The following is a 21,451-nucleotide window of genomic DNA, read 5'->3' as shown; positions in this document are numbered from 1 at the left end:
TACGACAAGTAAAGTTGGCCTATCAGCGACTCAGCATCCCCACTATATGGTGAGTAGCAGCTTTACTTCTCACGATATTGTTACATTCCACCTTGGATTTTCCACTGTTTGAATACCATACCTAGACTGTTTTCACAATTTTGTCACCCAGAATCCTGTCACAGTGCTACACGTTTTGCCTCCAAAAGGCAATTCTGTCTCCCAATTTCACAGTTATCTCGATTGGCTTTTCTTAGATTATAAAACCACCTGCCCCGTAATGCCGCCTCGAGAGTTTGCGAGACTCACCCTTCCAGAGTGTCGATGGTCTCCGTGAGGTACGCCGGCATCCCCACATTAGCAGAGTGCGGGTCGTGGTGGTGGTGGTCGTCGTGGTGGTGGAGATGGTGACGGTGGTCGTGGTGGTGCTCGTCGGCAGTGTGCCGGTGCAGGTGCCCCGCGTGGTGGTGGTTCAGCAGGCTGTGGCTGTGGTTCTCCTGCGACACGGACGAGTCTTCCCCGACGTCCGGCACGTCCGACGTGCCGTCCCCGGCAGGTCCGTCGTCTGTGTCCTGCGAATGGAGGTGTCCCGGGAATAACTCCACTCTACGAGTGCAGACTGCGCTTTCCACACTTCGTACTTTTCCACGTGAGCTCGTAAACGGGTATGTAAAAACACACGCGTATTCCAATGCGACACTGTGGCAAAATTTTGACGCATCGAGTCAAAAACTTTCAGAGACCTGCAATTAGGAACAGTTACTGTTTCTATGCGAGTACAAGCGTAGGTGTCGCTTTCTACAAAATCTCAAATATCAAAATGTTCTTCAGAGATTGCTTCAAAATTCTGACAACATTGCATTCAATTACGTGTTTTTTCATATACCGACTGGAATGCCATCTGGTACATTTGTAATATGCACATAATGATAGGTGAAACGTTACAATAATGAAAATGTGGGCACGTTTTCAGGTACTAAATATATCAGGTACATCACTGTTACCAAAAATCTCAAAATGTACCTTTCTAATTTTCTTCAAAGTTTTACACGTCACTGTAATAAATGATTAGACACATACAGACAATATACTTCTTAATATATAATTATGTATATAAAATATAAAGTCTTGAGACACTGTTAGCAAACGGGAAAGTTGTATTTATGGCTTATTCGCTTAGGATTAGAATACTATTACAGAATCCGAATTTGCAATAACAATAAACAGGGCACCAGCTCAGAGAGATGGTGGGAGGGGAGATGGACAGAGAGATGGGACAAAATGGACAAATGAACAGGAAGGAGGAGATGGACATATGAAGATGATGATGATGATGATGATGATGACTGGTTTATGGGGCACTCAACTGCGGGGTCATCAGTGTCCGTACATAGTCTCAATTTTTACACCGTACAATTTTTTTCACCGTTTAATCTAGCCACTGTCATGAAAGATGATGATGAAAACAACACAAACATCCAGTCCCCGAGCAGAGAAAATCCCCAACTGAGCCGGGAATTGAACCTGGGACCCCGTGATCCAGGGGCAGCAATGCTAGCCACGAGACCACGAGCTTTGGACGAGATGGACAGAGAGAGGGGCGAGGAGATTAGGACGTATATCCAATACCCATGCGCATTAGAAACGTATGATTTCTCTTTTCTTTCTTTTCCATTTAAGCAGATTGACTCTCAGAAAAGTGTGGCCAGGTACAGATAGTTCTAAAATGTATTTTCTTTCATTTTCTTGAACAAGGCACCTGGAGGAACAATCACTGTTTGCTTTTACGATGACACACCTTCGATCAAACGGTAGACACAACAGCTCTCTGAAGCGGGGTATTTTCCCGGACAGACTGAAGTATGCCATTGTTAAACCACTGCATAAAAAAGGGGATACGTCTGATGTCAACAACTACCGCCCAATCTCTCTTCTGACTGCCTTATCCAAAATTCTTGAAAAAGTAATGTACTGTAGAGTAGCTTCACACCTTTGTAAAAATTAAGTTTTAGCAAAATGTCAGTTTAGTTTCCAGAAGGGTTTCTCAACAGAAAATGCAATATATACTTTCACTAATGAAATATTAAATGCTCTGAGTAAAGAGTGCAGAAAGTTGAAATAAGCAGTTCACATAATATCCAAAAAACTGGTGATTTCTCTAACTGGGGAACAATCAAGAATGGGGTGCCGCAAGGTTCGGTCTTGGGTCCTCTGCTGTTCTTAATATATATTAATGACTTGCCATTCTATATTCACGAAGATGCAAAGCTGCTACTTTTTGCCAATGATACAAGTATAGCTATCACACCCGACAGACAAGAATTAACTGGTGAAATTGTAAACGATGTTTTTCAGAAAATCATTAAGTGGTTCTCTGGAAATGGGCTCTTATTAAACTTTGACAAAACACAGTATATACAGTTCCACACAGTAAATGGAATGACACCATTAATAAATATAGACTTCGATCAGAAATCGGTAGCTAAGGTAGAATATTCAAAATTTCTAGGTGTTGCATTGATGAGGGGTTGAACTGGAAAAAACACACTGAGAATCTGCTGAAATGTTTGAGTTCAGCTACTTATGCTATTAGGGTCACTGCAAATTTTGGCGATATAAATTCGCTTACCACGCCTATTTTCATTCTATGCTTTCGTATGGCATCATATTCTGGGGTAACTCATGATTGAGTAAAAGAGTGTTCATTGCACAAAAGCGTGTAATCAGAATAATTGCTGGAGCTCATCCAAGATCATCCTGCAGACACTTATTTAAAGAGCTACAGATCTTCATTGTAGCCTCACAATATATATATTCACTTATGAAATTTGTTATTAACAATCAGAACGAATTCAAAAGTAATAGCAGTGTACATGGCTACAACACTAGGAGAAAGGATGATCTTTACTACTCAAAGTTAAATCTAACTTTGGCTCAGAAGGGGGTAAATTATGCTGTCACAACAGTCTTTGGTCACCTACCTAATAGCATCAAAGGTCCGACAGATAGCCATATAGCATTTAAAACAAAATTAAGAGAATTTCTTAATGGCAACTTCTTCTACTCATTAGATGAATTTTTGGACATGGATAGTGGGTAATTTCCCCAACCCTCACAAAAAATAAATAAATAAATAAATAAATAAAATAAAAATTAAAAAAAATAAAAATATTAAGTGTCATGTAATATTTTGTGTAATGTAATATCTTGTATAGACACCTTTTATTATCCTGACACGTTCCACATCATTACGAAGTGTCGTATTCATGATCTATGGAACAAGTGCTAATCTAATCTAATCGGCGACGACAAGTAGTCAGCTCCGTTTGAGTACAGTCGTCGGAGGCTGCCCACCACAGAGCAGGGGGCCAACTCACCTTGAGAACCGCGTCCGCATCCGCCGCTGGGCCCTGGATGAGTTGCGGCTGTGGCTGCGGCAGCAGTAGGCGCGCCTTAGCGTCCAGCACGCCCTGCAGCTGCCGCTCCGCACCCGTCAGTGCCCGCTGCAGGTCGGCCACCTCTTCCTCCGGCTCCGGCGCATTACTGCCGTCCGTCGTCTGGCCGGAATTCCTCAGTTCTGTGGCCGCAGTCGGCTCCCCGGAGCTGTCGGACTTCTCTTTCGCCACAGACGAATCCGACACTGCGAGCAAATGCGAGATCTCGGCACGACTGTGTGACGTAGCGAGTGGATTCTTTCCAGCTGTTACACTTTTCTTCCCACAAAAATGATTTTTTTCACAAATGTCTTCGACAATGTTACTTTTGCGACACGGGTACAGTACCAAAAGTCTAAATCTACATCTACACAAATTTTCCACACTCCAACTTACCGTGCAAGGTGGAGGGTACTACACGCCACTAATAGTAATTTCCTTTCCTGCTCCATTCGCAAACAGAATGAGGGAAGAACAACTGTATCTGCCTCCGTACGAGTCCAAAGTGCTCGTGCCCTTCCTACATGGACCTTGCATGCAATTCAAATTGCAGGACACAATCATTCTGCAGTCAGCTTCAGATGCAGGCTCTCTAAATTTTCTCAACAGTGCTCCTCGAAAAGAAAGTCTTCTCGCCTCCAGGGATTCCAATTTGAGATCCCGAAGCATCTCCGTAACAGTTGCATACTTTCTGTACCTACCAGTAACAAATATAGCAGCCCAACTCTGAATTATCAGGAGAAAGAAAACTGGCGTTCTACGGATCGGAGCATGGAATGTCAGGTCCCTTAATCGGGCAGGTAGGTTAGAAAATTTGAAAAGGGAAATGGATAGGTTAAAGTTAGATATAGTGGGAATTAGTGAAGTTCGGTGGCAGGAGGAACAAGACTTCTGGTCAAGTGACTACAGGGTTATAAACACAAAGTCAAATAGGGGTAATGCAGGAGTAGGTTTAATAATGAATAGGAAAATAGGAACGCGGGTAAGCTACTACAAACAGCTTAGTGAACGCATTATTGTGGCCAAGATAGATACGAGGCCCACAACTACTACAGTAGTACAAGTTTATATGCCAACTAGCTCTGCAGATGACGAAGAAATTGAAGAAATGTATGATGAAATAAAAGAAATTATTCAGATTGTGAAGGGAGACGAAAATTTAATAGTCATGGGTGACTGGAATTCGAGTGTAGGAAAAGGGAGAGAAGGAAACATAGTAGGTGAATATGGATTGGGGCTAAGAAATGAAAGAGGAAGCCGCCTGGTAGAATTTTGCACAGAGCATAACATAATCATAGCTAACACTTGGTTCAAGAATCATAAAAGAAGGTTGTATACCTGGATGAATCCTGGAGATACTAAAAGTTATCAGATAGATTATATAATGGTAAGACAGAGATTTAGGAACCAGGTTTTAAATTGTAAGACATTTCCAGGAGCAGATGTGGACTCTGACCACAATCTATTGGTTATGACCTGTAGATTAAAACTGAAGAAACTGCAAAAAGGTGGGAATTTAATGAGATGGGACCTGGATAAACTGAAAGAACCAGAGGTTGTACAGAGTTTCAGGGAGAGCATAAGGGAACAATTGACAGGAATGGGGGAAAGAAATACAGTAGAAGAAGAATGGGTAGCTTTGAGGGATGAAGTAGTGAAGGCAGCAGAGGATCAAGTAGGTAAAAAGACGAGGGCTAGTAGAAATCCTTGGGTAACAGAAGAAAGATTGAATTTAATTGATGAAAGGAGAAAATATAAAAATGCAGTAAATGAAGCAGGCAAAAAGGAATACAAACGTCTCTAAAATGAGATCGACAGGAAGTGGAAAATCGCTAAGCAGGGATGGCTAGAGGACAAATGTAAGGATGTAGAGGCTTATCTCACTAGGGGTAAGATAGATACTGCCTACAGGAACATTAAAGAGACCTTTGGAGATAAGAGAACCACTTGTATGAACATCAAGAGCTCAGATGGAAACCCAGTTCTAAGCAAAGAAGGGAAGGCAGAAAGGTGGAAGGAGTATATAGAGGGTCTATACAAGGGCGATGTACTTGAGGACAATGTTATGGAAATGGAAGAGGATGTAGATGAAGATGAAATGGGAGATACGATACTGCGTGAAGAGTTTGACAGAGCACTGAAAGACCTGAGTCGAAACAAGGCCCCCGGAGTAGACAACATTCCATTGGAACTACTGACGGCCTTGGGAGAGCCAGTCCTGACAAAACTCTACCATCTGGTGAGCAAGATGTATGAAACAGGCGAAATAACCTCAGACTTCAAGAAGAATATAATAATTCCAATCCCAAAGAAAGCAGGTGTTGACAGATGTGAGAATTACCAAACAATCAGTTTAATAAGCCACAGCTGCAAAATACTAACACGAATTCTTTACAGACAAATGGAAAAACTAGTAGAAGCCGACCTCGGGGAAGATCAGTTTGGATTCCGTAGAAATACTGGAACACGTGAGGCAATACTGACCTTACGACTTATCTTAGACGAAAGATTAAGGAAAGGCAAACCTACGTTTCTAGCATTTGTAGACTTAGAGAAAGCTTTTGACAATGTTGACTGGAATACTCTCTTTCAAATTCTAAAGGTGGCAGGGGTAAAATAGAGGGAGCGAAAGGCTATTTACAATTTGTACAGAAACCAGATAGCAGTTATAAGAGTCGAGGGGCACGAAAGGGAAGCAGTGGTTGGGAAGGGAGTAAGACAGGGTTGTAGCCTCTCCCCGATGTTATTCAATCTGTATATTGGGCAAGCAGTAAAGGAAACAAAAGACAAATTCGGAGTAGGTATTAAAATCCATGGAGAAGAAATAAAAACTTTGAGGTTCGCCGATGACATTGTAATTCTGTCAGAGACGCTAAGGACTTGGAAGAGCAGTTGAACGGAATGGATGGTGTCTTGAAGGGAGGATATAAGATGAACATCAACAAAGGCAAAACGAGGATAATGGAATGTAGTAGAATTAAGTCGGGTGATGCTGAGGAAATTAGATTAGGAAATGAGACACTTAAAGTAGTAAAGGAGTTTCGCTATTTGGGGAGCAAAATAACTGATGATGGTCAAAGTAGAGAGGATATAAAATGTAGACTGGCAATGGCAAGGGAATCGTTTCTGAAGAAGAGAAATTTGTTAACATCGAGTATAGATTTAAGTGTCAGGAAGTCTTTTCTGGAAGTATTTGTATGGAGTGTAGCCATGTATGGAAGTGAAACGTGGACGATAAATAGTTTGGACAAGAAGAGAATAGAAGCTTTCGAAATGTGGTGCTACAGAAGAATGCTGAAGATTAGATGGGTAGATCACATAACTAATGAGGAGGTACTGAATAGGATTGGGGAGAAGAGGAGTTTGTGGCACAACTTGACCAGAAGAAGGGATCGGTTGGTAGGACATGTTCTGAGGCATCAAGGGATGACCAATTTAGTATTGGAGGGCAGCGTGGAGGGTAAAAATCGTAGAGGGAGACCAAGAGATGAATACACTAAGCAGATTCAGAAGGATGTAGGTTGCAGTAGGTACTGGGAGATGAAGAAGCTTGCACAGGATAGAGAAGCGTGGAGAGCTGCATCTAACCAGTCTCAGGACTGAAGACCACCACAACAACAACCACTTTGAATTGCTTCTATGTCTTCTCTCAATCTGTCCTGGTGCGGATTGCAAACACTCGAGCAGCACTCAAGAATAGGTCGCACTAGCACCCCATATGAGGCCTCCTGTACAGATGAAACACACTTTCCCAAAAGTCTCCTAATAAACTAAAATTGACCGTTCGCCTACCCTACCACAATCCTCATGCGCTCGTCGCATTTCGTATCGCCTCGCAACGTTACCCCCAGATATTCGAACGACACGACTGTGTCTAACAGGACACTACCAATGCTGTATTTCAACTTTAGGAATTTGTTTCTCCTGTTCATCCACATCAACTTACATTTTTCTACATTTAAAAATCACTGTTATTCATAACACCAGCTAGAAATTTTCTCCAAGTCGTCTTTCATCTCCCTACAGCCACTCAACTTCAGCACCTACGTACACCGCAGCATCGTCAGCAAACAACTGAAGATTGCTGCCCATCCCATGCACCAGTTTCTTTATGTATACAGAGAATAATAGTGACCCTATTACACTTTCTGGGGCACTCCTCATCTCTGACGGACATTCACCGCCGAGGGCAACGTACTGGGTTTATAGCTTAGGAAGTCTTCAAGCCACTTCCGTAATTGTGAGCATACTTCCATTAACAGCCTGCCATGGGGCACCGTGTCAAGTGCTTTCCGGAAATCTAGAAATATGTAATAGCTAATAGTAACTCGAGGCTTAGCCAGCTTAACTTTATTATACATTACATTCACTCAGTTAATCAGAATTCATTAACGTGGAAAATTTAGCTAAAAACCATGCCGATTATAACTGCCAGCGATTTCAGATTTTGATGTCTTTTCTTCAAACGTAAACACACATCCCATTATGAGATTTTCACTCTGCAGCGGAGTGTGTGCCGATACGAGACTTCCTGGCGTATCAAAACTGTGTGCCGGACTAAGACTCGAACACGGGGCCTTTGCCTTTCACGGGCAAGTGCTCTACCATCTGAGCTGCGAGGACGGGGTGTGAGTCGTGCTCGGGTAGCTCAGATGGTAGAGCACTTGCCTGCGAAAGGCAAAGGTCCCGAGTTAAAGTCTCGGTCTGGCACACAGTTTTAATCTGCCAGAAAGTTTCATATCCCATTACTAACTTTCAGATAAAGTAGATAAAAATATGTATAAATAAGTGAAGCATTTATACAGCTAATGCTGGAAATACGTTAGAAACTATTCCACTCATTTAGTTACTGAAATAAAATTTTGGCAAATCAGACAGCGTAAGTGAATAGCTATTATTGTTATATCTAAAACTTCACAATTAGAATAACTTTCATTTGGTCAGAAACATAAATCTTTAAGTGCAATTTGTAAAAAAGACAGCAAATAACTATAGTTGGATGTATTGCTAATTATTGCAACCTTGTAAAAGAGACGCTGCCAGGAGCTATTTCAGCCCGTCTGCAGCAGGTTACGAAACACAAATTACAGCTCATTCAGTGTATCTAGTTTTATGTAAATTTTGCGTCCAGGAAATGATTCAGTAATTCGGTGTTTGTCTTTAATGATTTACTGTGAACTTGCGACTAATATAAAAAACTGTGTAAACTGTGTTATATGCAAATTAGGCTTACTTTGTACAATGTTTACATTTCGGTATGACTGCCTACTTGGAAGGACAATGTAATTAGCAAAAGTGTTACGATTTACTTGCCACACGTTCACCGTTGTGAATCAGTACGCCTGTGTTAGGTTACTGCACTCTAAAAATCGTCCTCATTACTGAATGTCAATAGAGGGTAGTATGTGGCTTACCTTTTATACGGGCATAAATTATAGTAAATGAGTCTTGATCTGTCCACTAACAGTAGATTATTTAATATGAAAATGCAATTAAAATGTTTTGGACTTTAAGCCTGATGTAGACATTATCTGAAACACCATATTTTTCACAATCATTTTTCAGGCCGATTCGACTCTGGCACAGCTACTGGAGGCACATAAACAGGGTAATGTTACAACTGGTTGTTTTCTTCTGTTGTATAGTGAGCTTCCAATTACCCAGCCCTACAACACTAAAAGAAAGGATGATCATCACTATTCTGAGTTAAATCTCACTTTGGCACATAAAGGGGAGAGTCATGATGCCACAAAAATCTTTTGTCAATTGGCAAATAGTATTAAAAGTCTGACAGACAGCCAACCAACATTTAAAAGCAAATTAAAAGAATTTCTGAATGCCAACTACTTCTACTGAATAGAGGAATTCTTAAATATGAAGTAATAACTGTAAAAATAAATAAATTACTGTAAAATTTAAAAAATTAAAATTAAAATATTAAAAAAAGTAAAAAAAAGAAAAGAAGAAAAAATTAATTAATTAATTTGTGTAAAGAAAACTGATGTTAAACTGACACATACCACATCATTACGAAATGTTGTATTCATGATCTATGGAACGAGGATTTATGTATGTATGTTCACTACTGGCCATTAAAATTGCTACACCACGAAGATGACGTGCTACAGATGCGAAATTTAACCGACACGAAGAAGATGCTGTGATATGCAAATGTTTAGCTTTTCAGAGCATTCACACAACGTTGGCGCCAGTGGCGACACCTACAACGTGCTGACATGAGGAAAGTTTCCAACCAATTTCTCATACACAAACAGCAGTTGACCGGCATTGCCTGGCGAAACGTCGTTGTGGAGCCTCGTGTAAGGAGGAGAAATGCGTACCATCACATTTCCGACTTTGATGAAGGTCGGATTGTAGCCTATCATGATTGCGGTTTATCGTATCGCGACATTGCAGCTCGCGTCGGTCGAGATCCAATGACTGTTAGCAGAATACGGAATCGGTGGGTTCAGGAGGGTAACACGGAAAATCGTGCTGGATCCCAATGGCCTCGTATCACTAGCATTCGAGATGACAAGCATCTTATCCGCACGGCTGTATCGGATTGTGCAGCCACATCTCGATCCCTGAGTCAACAGATGGGGACATTTGCAAGACGACAACCATCTGCACGAACAGATCTACGACATTTGCAGCAGTGCGGACTATCAGCTCTGATACCATCGCTGTGGTTACCCTTGATGCTGCATCTCAGACAGGAGTGTCTGCGATGGTGTACTCAACAACGAACCTGGGTGCACGAATGGCAAAATGTCATTTTTTCAGACAGATCCATGTTCTCTTTACAGCATCACGATAGTCGCATCTGTGTTTGGCGACATCACGGTGAACGCACATTGGAAGCGTGTATTCGCCATCACCATTCTGGCATATCACCTGGCGTGATGGTATGGGGTGCCATCGGTTACATGTCTCAGTCACCTCTTGTTCGCACTGACTGCACTTTGAACAGTGGACGTTACATTTCAGATGTGTTACGACCCGTGGCTCTACCCTCCATTCGATCCCTGCGAAACCCTACAGGATAATGCACGACCGCATGTTGCAGGTCCTGTATGGGCCTTTCTGGAGACAGAAAATGTTCGACTGCTGCCCCGGCCAGCACATTCTCCAGATCTCTCACCAATTGAAAATGTCTGGCAGAGCAACTGGCTCGTCACAATACGCCAGTCACTACTCTTGATGAACTGTGGTATCGTGTTGAAGCTGCATGGGCAGCTGTACCTGTACACGCCATCCAAGCTCTGTTTGACTCAATACCCAGGCGTATCAAGGCCAGAGGTGGTTGTTCTGGGTACCGATTTCTCAGGATCTATGCATCCAAATTGCGTGAAAATGTAATCACATGTCAGTTCTAGTATAATATATTTGTCCATTGAAGACCCATCTATCATCTGCATTTCTTCTTGGTGCAGCAATTTTAATGGCCAGTAGTGTATGTGGCACATTCGTTACAGGATTGTTTAGCCAGTGGCATGGTTACAGAGATGCTCAACAAACTCCAGTGACAGACATTAAAAGAGAGGCCTTGTGCATTACAGTGGTTTACTATTGACATTTCAAGATGGTACTTTCTGGGAAAAGTTGAACAACATATTACTTTTTCATATGTGTAACACGTTGTTATTATGTAAGTACACATTTCACTTCTTCCTGTTAAACCGATGAAAGATCATCGATGAGAAAGTTATTTAGGTAAGTAGTGTAAAGAAAGAATTTCCCCCTGTGCAAGCTCGTTTTTAATCTACGAACAGAAGTGAGGACCAAAATGTGAGTGCAGACGATCGACAAAATGTGACAGTGACAGTGACGGAGCACTTCCACCTGCTACGGAGGGGTCGCTTACAGTTTGGCGTCACAACTCTGACGTGTCACAGAAGGCGCAGACCGAGAGGGGCTGACGACGACAGCTACGGAGTGTTCAGTAATCTGTCACTCACTTCTGTGATAACATTCTGTCATAAGCTCGGATACGTACAAGTAGACCGATAGCGACCTGTAACTGTTTTATGAGAAGTAAAATACAGAAAAGTTTATTAAGGGTTGTTACACAATTTTGTAGCTAATCGCTGCACGTGTGAACACTCTTACAGCCCTCGACCCACTGCAGAGGGAGATAAAGTTACACGGTACGACGAATGGCACTGCATAGCAGGTCCACAGCATCAATAAGAGAAGAGAAATGTAAGAAAATAATCAAGGTAAATGTTATCACATAAAGCATCAGAATGACAGATCATTAAGAAAGGTTTTAGCTCTCTTACAACCCACAACTTGAGCTTCAAACACTTCATTCCCACAAATAACTTGGAAAGGGACCACCATGAAAAAGTTCTACAAATCAGAGACAATACAGTGACTTACCAACAATCATCATTCCTTCATGCCATTCGTGGATGGAAAGTGGTAGTGGTAGTGGTAGTGGGGGTGGTGGTGGTCGAATGGGGGTGGCGGAGGTGGTGCTCAAATGGGGGTGGTGGTGCTCAAATGGGGGTGGTGGTGCTCAAATGGGGGTGGTGGTGCTCAAATGGGGGTGGTGGTGCTCAAATGGGGGTGGTGGTGCTCAAATGGGGGTGGTGGTGCTCAAATGGGGGTGGTGGTGCTCAAATGGGGGTGGTGGTGCTCAAATGGGGGTGGTGGTGCTCAAATGGGGGTGGTGGTGCTCAAATGGGGGTGGTGGTGCTCAAATGGGGGTGGTGGTGCTCAAATGGGGGTGGTGGTGCTCAAATGGGGGTGGTGGTGCTCAAATGGGGGTGGTGGTGCTCAAATGGGGGTGGTGGTGCTCAAATGGGGGTGGTGGTGCTCAAATGGGGGTGGTGGTGCTCAAATGGGGGGTGGTCAAATGGGGGGGGGTCAAATGGGGGGGGGGTCGTGGTCAAATGGGGGTGGTGGTGGTCAAATGGGGGTGGTGGTGGTCAAATGGAGGATTGGTTAGTATCACCAGAAGCAACCTCCACCACAAGCTTGCGCAGTAAGATGCAGATGTACATTTTCCTAACAGTCGAATTATTCCTAATGTATCCACACAAGATATGGTGAGGTCACAGCAAGCATCGATTTTTGAGACCCGTGCAACTTGTGGAGTCACGGTGTGGGCAACAAACCTATGACCGTCTGCAAAAAGGAATGTCAGAAAAACGAACTCTTTCTTACCGAACTCACAGCTGTCGTACAGAGGGTTGGCTTTGCTGCGCACCTCCCCTTCCTCGTAAGACCACGGTGTCGGCGGCGGAGTCTCCGCCGAATCCCTGAATGCCGAGGGCGGAGCCGGAATCTCATAGTGCCACTCCTCGGCGTCCGCCACCACTGCGGGCGGGTCAGGCGACGGGGGCAACTGCGGCGGAAGGTTGGCCGCCCTGAGGCTCTTCGGGCACTGTGGGAAGACGACTGTCATTACTCTCCAGTTTGGCACAGTGCCATTAACTTAACTGTGTGCTAAATGGCATGAAGTGAAATGTAACCGCCTGAGTCCAGTTATAATGTAGTATGTGGTAAAAACAAAAAGGGAGTACGCAAAACGTAACTGCCAACGTCAAGTAGTACTGGAGAACATGTTCTGCAAACTAGTATACAACTCGGTAAAAATGTATATTTCACATTTGTGCCCTCAGTTTTTTTTTTAACAGATATTTCTAAATTTTGCTTATTTTTCAGTTATCACTCTTTCTCATTTCCTATTTCCTAACGAGACGCTTAAAGTAGTAAATGAGCTTTGCTATTTGGGGATCAAAATAACTGATGATGGTCGAAGTAGAGAGGATATAAAATGTAGACTGGCAATGGCAAGGAAAGTGTTTCTGAAGAAGAGAAATTTGTTAACTTCAAGTACAGATTTAAGTGTTAGGAAGTCGTTTCTGAAAGTATTTGTGTGGAGTGTAGCCATGTATGGAAGTGAAATGTGGACGATAAATAGTTTAGACAAGAAGAGAATAGAAGCTTTCGAAATGCGGTACTACAGAAGAATGCTGAAGATTAGATGGATAGACCACATAACTAATGAGGAGGTATTGAATAGAATTGGAGAGAAGAGGAATTTGTGGCACAACTTGACTAGAAGAAGGGATCAGTTGGTAGGGCATATTCTGAGGCATCAAGGGATCACCAATTTAGTATTGGAGGGCAGCGTGGAGGGTAAAAATCGGAGACAAAGAGATGAATACACTAAGCAGATTCAGAAGGATGTAGGCTGCAGTAGGTACTGGGAGATGAAGAATCTTGCACAGGATAGATTAGCATGGAGAGCTGCATCAAACCAGTCTCTGGACTGAAGACCACAACAACATCACTCTTTCACCTATAAACTAGTAATTGGATAAACTAATAATGTCAACCAGTAATAATCATGTATGGAGAAGTGCACTGTTCATGTCAATTAAACTCTTAACTGTTTACAGAAGTTACAGTTTTATAAAAATTTCTACTGTAAAAAAAATACAGCAATAAAATTTTGCATTCATGTGGCTGAATAAAGCCCTTAGTAATAATATTATTAAATTATAAGAAATGAGAGATGAAAATAGAAATGTTTGTAATTTCACTAGTTAAAAAGTCATGTAATCTATAATACAAAGTCTGTTGTAAAATTACTGATATTACACAAATTTAATTACATTTTAAATTTTAACAAAGAAGGAAATTAAGTTCATTATCAGTATGTTATAAAAGTTATTGAGCTGGGACCATGCGGTCAGTTAAATTAGGTACTGGTTTGTCTTCAGTCCAGTGCGAATTTTTTTCGTGTCAGCATGTGAGTCAAAGAAGCAAGCTGTAAAAAATAGTTTTAACTGTCTTGCACCTGCAAGAAAATGTAAGAAAGAAACAAAGCGTAAGTTGTGTGGGAAGCACGTTTGGTTATTTTGAGATAGGAACACATCACCTGTTAATGCTGCATCCAATTATAAGAAGTTTCCATTATTGTTGTAACAATGCACACTTCATCACTGGCTCATGCTGATACATTTCAAGGTTATTTTGCTAAGAAAATCATCCACAGCGTGAATTTGTGAAAATGTCGGTAGTATTGTTTTGATGAAGTACGATTACATTAAGATGTTCAACACACATATATTTTTTCCATTTAGTGCTCATCTTTGTGGAATACTGGCACTGCTATATGCTCTGGAGCAGGTGGTCGACACTTTTTGACAACAGACTGATGATTTTGCAATTACATTTTGTAATTAAGAAGAGTAAAAATGTCATGTAAAATACACAATGGAATGGTACTTCACTGTTCTAAGCAAAGTATGAAAGACAATTAATTTTAGATAAAAATAGTATATAATTTTTCAGGAGTTTCTTATAAAATTGTCCAATTCTGATTAACTTACTCTTAACTCAACTTTCAACAAAATAAAATAATATATTAATTGCTGAGACTGATCTACTGCTCAATGTTAAATTCTGAATTCAGGGAAAATCAAACAATGGAAAAGCGAGGTTGAAATATCACCAATATTAGAAACAGAACAATGGAAAATCCAGGATTGAACAGTGGCAATATTATGAAAAGGATATAGATTGCTACTCGCATATACTAGAGATGTCGAGTGGCACATAGGAATAACAAGAAAAGTCTAAGACAAATAAATTTTGGACTGCGATTAACATTCGATGAGAGATCTCGAGCCGATCAGCAGGTTGCGTGGGTGATGATAAATCAGTCAAACTAAGTGAGAACTCGTCAGAAAACCACAAGTTAACAATACGGCGGATCTCCGACGGTGAGGTACCGAGTTCGATCGATAAATCGCAGGTAAGGTACATTCCGAGACGTAAGTCGACAAAATGACAGAGCGCAGGAGCGCCACACTTGCCGGAGGGTCGAAGGTGCTGTAGTCGGCAGCAGGATTCTCCTCGGCTTCTGCAGTGGCCGTGGCAAGGTCCTCGGCCAAGATGGCCGCCTCCAACTCGGCGGCGGCACTCGCGAAAGCCCGCGCCACCTCCTCGGCCGCGTCGTCGTTGCCGATGCCTTCGTCCACGGCCGTATCGTCCTCGTCCGGTGCGGTCGAGCTGTGCTTCGAGCTCACCGACCCTGCGGAGCCCAGATTACTCGGGTCGATTCCTCAGAAATAACTGAGTACAGAAAAAACAGTGTTAATTACTTTCGAAGGAGGAAAAATGGCAAGGTTGCCGTCACTATCCACGATGCACACGGTGCAGTACAGATCGGGTCATTGTCGACCCGTCGGCTACTGAGTAGGCAAACGCAAATTAGGCGCACCTCGAAAAAGTGACACCAGCTGTCTGCTGTGACAAGTCGGTGCTGCAATATTTCTATTCTATCTTAGCAATCTCACATCTTTTTAAGTTAATTTGCACTTTACTGCTGTATGTCCTTAATTACGCTTCAATATCACATGTCAACCAGCTCATTTATAATATGTACCTTCTCCAATACTCTTCCCTTATTTTATGTTTATTCAGTTGTTGAGTCTCCTACCATCTTCAGTTACAGTTTTAATGTCATAATAATAATAATAATAATAACCTTTCTTTGTTACAATAAATTTAATCAAGTAAGTGTAAGAACTATTGTGCCCCCTAGCAGATTTGACGTTTACTTCTGTCTTAATAAATGGTGCCACAGAATGCACAGTACTTTTAATGATGTCAAATGTGTTTGTACCGTGTTTGACGAGTTACTTACTGTAAAAAGGTGTTTTATGTATACGTTGTGTGTTAGTTTTTAAATACATTATGTACTGTAAGCAATCAGAACAGTCTGTGAGCAGTGCTGTTTCTACCAACTGTAGACATGAAGGTAAGTGCTCCAGCAATCAAAACCAGTCTTCCTTGTCTAAATTTGTAACCATTAAGAAAAGTGTGTGTGTTTGTTTGTAACACACACAAATCTACAGTTTTATTCCAATGAAATAATGCACACTCTACCTGCAAAACAAGAGGAAGATTACTGCCTACACAACATTTCATAATCTGGCTTGAAACATATACGTACATAATATACAAAGGGGAAAGGTTGTTACGAAAAATCTCTAAAAGTTCTTGGCAAATGCATTTCGGATTCCTACATCCAAGAAAACAATGAAAAATTAAATGCGTAACATATGAAATATATTATGGTAAACTGACCACAATCTCTATTTGCAAGAATGAATTACAGCAGCAATACCCATCTTGGAGATAGTGCCATCAGACGCCACTAGATTGTCGGACAAGCAAAAGCTCGAAAATTTGACAGAAAGACAATTGCACATTCTTGTGTATCGATTAGATGCTGTCGTTACATTTGACATACTCTCTAGAGGATACTGCAGTCCCTGTTTCACAGTAATTTTTATTATTAAAATCCACAGTGCCACACAAACACTAAAGCAAGTCGTGGATATAAAGCCAATTTAAAAGCGAATCTGAGCACAATCTATGACTTAATTGTTACTACTAAACTTTTGGTTCGAAATTGGTGTATATTTGCAAGTCATAACCACAAGCCCACAACCTGACTTTTACAAATGCGGCAGATGAAGACTTATTCATTTGTCACAACCCATTGACACCCGTCGACTCAAATACGCCCTTCGATTTAAAGTGATTGCAGTTTCCCACGCAGCTCGCTTTCACTACAAGTATCGACAAGGCACAGGGCCGATCACTTTGTGTGGCAAGTAACACTGGGCACTGCAGCTAGTTTATTTTATAAATGTTACTGACGAAGAGGTGAAGTGGGCTACTGATGACCTATCGTGCGAGTCATTCCTCATATCTCTATCATCGACAAACAGACGAGCACCGAGGACAAGAGCCGCACAAGTCATAGGTCGAGCACCTCGACCAAAAGTGGTAACTGTGCCACACGACCCACAACTGTGCAAGTCGACGGGCTGGGGACCTGAGAATACGGCAATCTAACGGGTCGCAGAGAGTAGGCGGCAGTCAGTTCTCTTCTGGCAACCGTATCGAGCAGATCACTACCGGCTACCCTGTACCACTGTCTCCTCAACGCCACTGCTGCCCCTACTGGACTGTGTTACGACATTGCTCTGCTGCCAAATTTGTCGTCCCACCCAGATGTACTGCCTCAGGTCTTTTACTCTGTCAGCAGCAATAGCCTGTGGGTGATAGGCACGGAAACATTTCCTCTCGATGCCCGTCCTGAAGTGCCCCAAGTAGTGCGGAACACAATGAAACTGTCATCATTGTTGTGGTCTTCAGTCCAGAGACTGGTTTGATGCAGCTTTCCATGCTACTCTATCCTGTGAAAGCTTCTTCATCTCCCAGTACCTACTGCAGCCTACATCCTTCTGAATCTGCTTAGTGTATTCATCTCTTGGTCTCCCTCTACACTTTTTACCCTCCACACTGCCCTCCAATACTAAATTGGTGATCCATTTATGCCTCAGAACACGTCCTACCAACCGTTCCCTTCTTCTTGTCAAGTTGTGCCACAAACTCCTCTTCTCCCCAATTCTATTCAATACCTCCTTATTAGTTATCTGATCTACCCACCTAATCTTCAGCATTCTTCTGTGGCACCACATTTCAAAAGCTTCTATTCTTTTCGAGTCCAAACTATTTATCGTCCACGTTTCACTCTCATACATGGCTACACTCCATTCAAAAACTTTCAGAAACAACTTCCTGACCCTTAAATCTATACTTGATGTTAACAAATTTCTCTTCTTCTAAAACACTTTCCTTGTCATTTCCAATCTACATTTTATAACCTCTCTACCTCCACCATCATCAGTTATTTTGCTACCCAAATAGCAAAATTGCTTCACTACTTTAAGTGTCTCATTTTTAATCTAATACCCTCTGCATCACCCAATTTAATTGGACTACATTCCATTATCCTCGTTTTGCTTTTGTTGATGTTCATCTCACTGTCAAAGTTTTTATTTCTTCTCCATGGATTTTAATAGTTACTCCAAATTTTTCTTTTGTTTCCTTCACTGCTTGCTCAATATACAGATTGTATAACATCGGGGAGAGGCTACAACCCTGTCTCACTCCCTTCCCAATCACCGCTTCCCTTTCTTGTCCGTCCCCTCTTATAACTGCTGTCTGGTTTCTGTACAAATTGTAAATAGCGTTTCGCTCCCTGTATTTTACCCCTGCCACCTTGAGAATTTGAAAGAGATTATTCCAGTTAACATTGTCAAAAGCTTTCTCTGAGTCTACAAATGCTAGAAACATAGGTTTGCCTTTCCTTAATATATTTTCTAAGATAAGTTGTAGGGTCAATATTGCCTCACGTGTTCCAATATTTCTACAGAATCCAAAACTGATCTTCCCCGGGGTCGGCTTCAACCAGTTTTTCCATTCGTCTGTAAAGAATTCGCGTTAGTATTTTGCAGCTGTGACTTATTAAACTGGTAGTTCGGTAATTTTCACATCTGTCAACACCCGCTTTCTTTGGGATTGGAATTATTATATTCTTCTTGAAGTCTGAGGGTATTTCGCCTGTCTCACACATTTTGCTCACCTGATGATTGAGTTTTGTCAGGACTGGCTCTCCCAAGGCTATCAGTAGTTCTAATGGTATGTTGTCTACTCCCGGGGCCTTGTTTTGACTTAGGTTTTTCAGTGCCCTGTCAAACTCTTCACACAGTATCGTATCATGAAACTAACACACATTATTATTGAGTGTCACCGAAACTAAAGGGGTGCACTTCATGACAGATCTGTTTAGCACGTGCAAAAGATTCACTGAGATGCTCATCCAACTCCAGCATCTGCATGGTTTACTGTTAAAATTCTGAGAGCGTATGTTCGCAAAAGAGTCAAATCATATCTCGCTTTCCAATTCTAATTTCAGCGTTCTGTGCGACCCCCCCCCCCCCCCCCACCCAAATACAAAAGCAGCATACTCAATCTATCTGCACATGCATACATGTCCAAAGAAATATTGAATTGTACTTCTGAATTAACAGGCACTGCAATATCGTACGTATCCGCTGACGCTGTGCAAGTGTCTTTCAATTAAAATGTCTTCCCTCTGTGGAAATATACATATCAGACGTATGCGTACAGGTTGTAGGTACACAGTTGACGACACGTGGAAGTTTGGGTCTGGCCGTGAGTCGTGCTCAGAACCTAATGACATGGCGATCACCTGTGACGAATGGGAAATCCCGGTCCGAGTACCGGCCTGGCACAAATTTTCATAGTCGTCATTCCACATTTCACTGTCCTAAATGTTTGCATAGCATGTTTCTGAGGCAGAACATGGGAATCAGCGCAGCATTCACCCACTGGGATGGGGGAAACCACCTAAAAACCACATCCTGGCTGGCCAGCACGCCAATCCCCCATCATTAATCCACCGGGCAGATCTGATCGGGAGCCGGCGTTCCTCTTTGTCTCCGATGCGGTCTTACTAACGTGCACAGTTACCGGGGCGAGTAATGCTTTCAACTACTTACATTTTGCAAAAAGACCATGATGGTGACATCAGGAATATTTGAGCTCATGTGGAGTCTTACCGACAATTTTTATTCCCGCAGACCATTCAAGACTGAAACCAAAAAGGGGGGAAAGTCACTTTAGTATACAAAGTACCCTCCACCACACAACATATGGTGGCTTGAGCAGTATAAATTTAGATGGAGAAGTGTCACTGGTTGCATGTGACAATACACACTGTCTTCTAGATCCTCATATGCAAGTTCCCTTTTCTCCATTCATTTTCTTGTGAACTTTAATTTTCACAGACAGTATCAGGTGATTTGAGTTCTATTAATGTGATGGCCAGTAAATACTGTAACTGCATAAGTGTGTATTTACTGCTGTAGGTTACAACACTATTAAATTTTAGTGATTTTTATTTATTTTTAATATTTCTCATCTTAAAGTAGAAATCTCAACTTCAAATATGCACAGAAGTATGTGTACAGTAGCTATTTCAAATTCAAAGAGTGTACAAAGCATGTCCAAATCACAGGCTATGAATGTACAAACATAACATACAGCAAGATAAAATTGTGAGAAGCTAACACCGATTGCAAACTATTCGCAGAACATTAGAAATCGTGATAAATCCACTTGTCACTGCCAATGGTTTACATTACAATCACATAGAAAGGAAAATTACATATTCATTATTTTTTTAAAGCAACTTTTTTTCCGTACCTTATGTAAGTATAAAAATCTATGTCCTGCCTTCATACTAAGCCCACTGAACCGTATAACAACTTTAAAGAACAAATAATATGGTATCAGCATTTTAGTTACAGTCACTGCTTTTATTAACTTCTTAAGACTCAACTTCCTTGAAATATGAGTGCTGGAAATATAGAGATCCATATATCAGTAAGTTGCACAACTTGCCATTTATTTTATGACTGCGACTTTCAAAACTGCAAACTTCCAAACTGTTCTCAAAAATACAAATTTGAAAGCAAAGGGGACAGCCTATGTGTCAATTTTGATTTATTAGTCTCTGTCAAGGCTTCAAGAACGGCTTTGACGCCTCCCCAATTAATCAGAATTATCAGCTCCTCGTACAGCTGCTGTTTCAAGTCTCTTCCATCCCTATTACTTAGTTTCAAATTTCAGAGGATTTTCGCCTTTTGGCATTATACCATTACCGATATTTTTCAGAAAATATCTTTCTTGTCTAGCACACACTATGAATGTTTTTCAATAATAAACGTGGTGCTCTCATTCCCGTACGTTTCATAAATCTGAAATACACACTAGGGGAAAATTTTGTTCAGTTTTTTTCCCATCCAATAATATATTGTCACAGTAACTACTTACATGTATAGTCACAAGAGGCAGACAGTATTTTAATCAGTCAAAATGGACCCCAGACCTAGGGTGATAAAATCCCAAGGGCAATAAATTTAAAAAGAATAAAAGCAGGTTAGAAAAAAGAAACAGAAGTGCAATACAATAAAATTAAAACAGCGAAAACTGTGCAATGTGATATTTAATGAACACCACTCCTTCCAACCTAATCAAAACTGAAAATCTGGAATGAATTTTCAGTCTGCAGTGGTGCGCGCACCAATTTGAAACTTTCTGGTGTGTGTCAAACAAGGAATCTAACTTGG

At 41.5% G+C, this 21,451-nt stretch overlaps 1 protein-coding gene across 1 annotated transcript in view; it reads right to left on the bottom strand.

Annotated features, from left to right (window-relative positions):
- The window catches only part of LOC126213559 (uncharacterized), a 641,937-nt gene that overhangs the window by 58,868 nt on the left and 561,618 nt on the right, over window positions 1–21,451 (bottom strand). The window contains exons 12-15 of the mRNA XM_049941391.1: window positions 15,251–15,468; window positions 12,588–12,807; window positions 3,357–3,619; window positions 289–551 (exon numbers count right to left, since the gene is read on the bottom strand). Of these exons, the coding sequence (XP_049797348.1) occupies window positions 289–551; window positions 3,357–3,619; window positions 12,588–12,807; window positions 15,251–15,468 (964 nt within the window). The remainder of the gene's footprint in view (window positions 1–288; window positions 552–3,356; window positions 3,620–12,587; window positions 12,808–15,250; window positions 15,469–21,451) is intronic.

The sequence above is a fragment of the Schistocerca nitens genome, chromosome 11, assembly GCF_023898315.1.
Source record: "Schistocerca nitens isolate TAMUIC-IGC-003100 chromosome 11, iqSchNite1.1, whole genome shotgun sequence".
NCBI classification, from domain to species: Eukaryota; Metazoa; Arthropoda; class Insecta; order Orthoptera; family Acrididae; genus Schistocerca; species Schistocerca nitens.
Note: the sequence above shows the minus strand (reverse complement) of the source record. Positions and strands in the feature narration are given on the sequence as shown.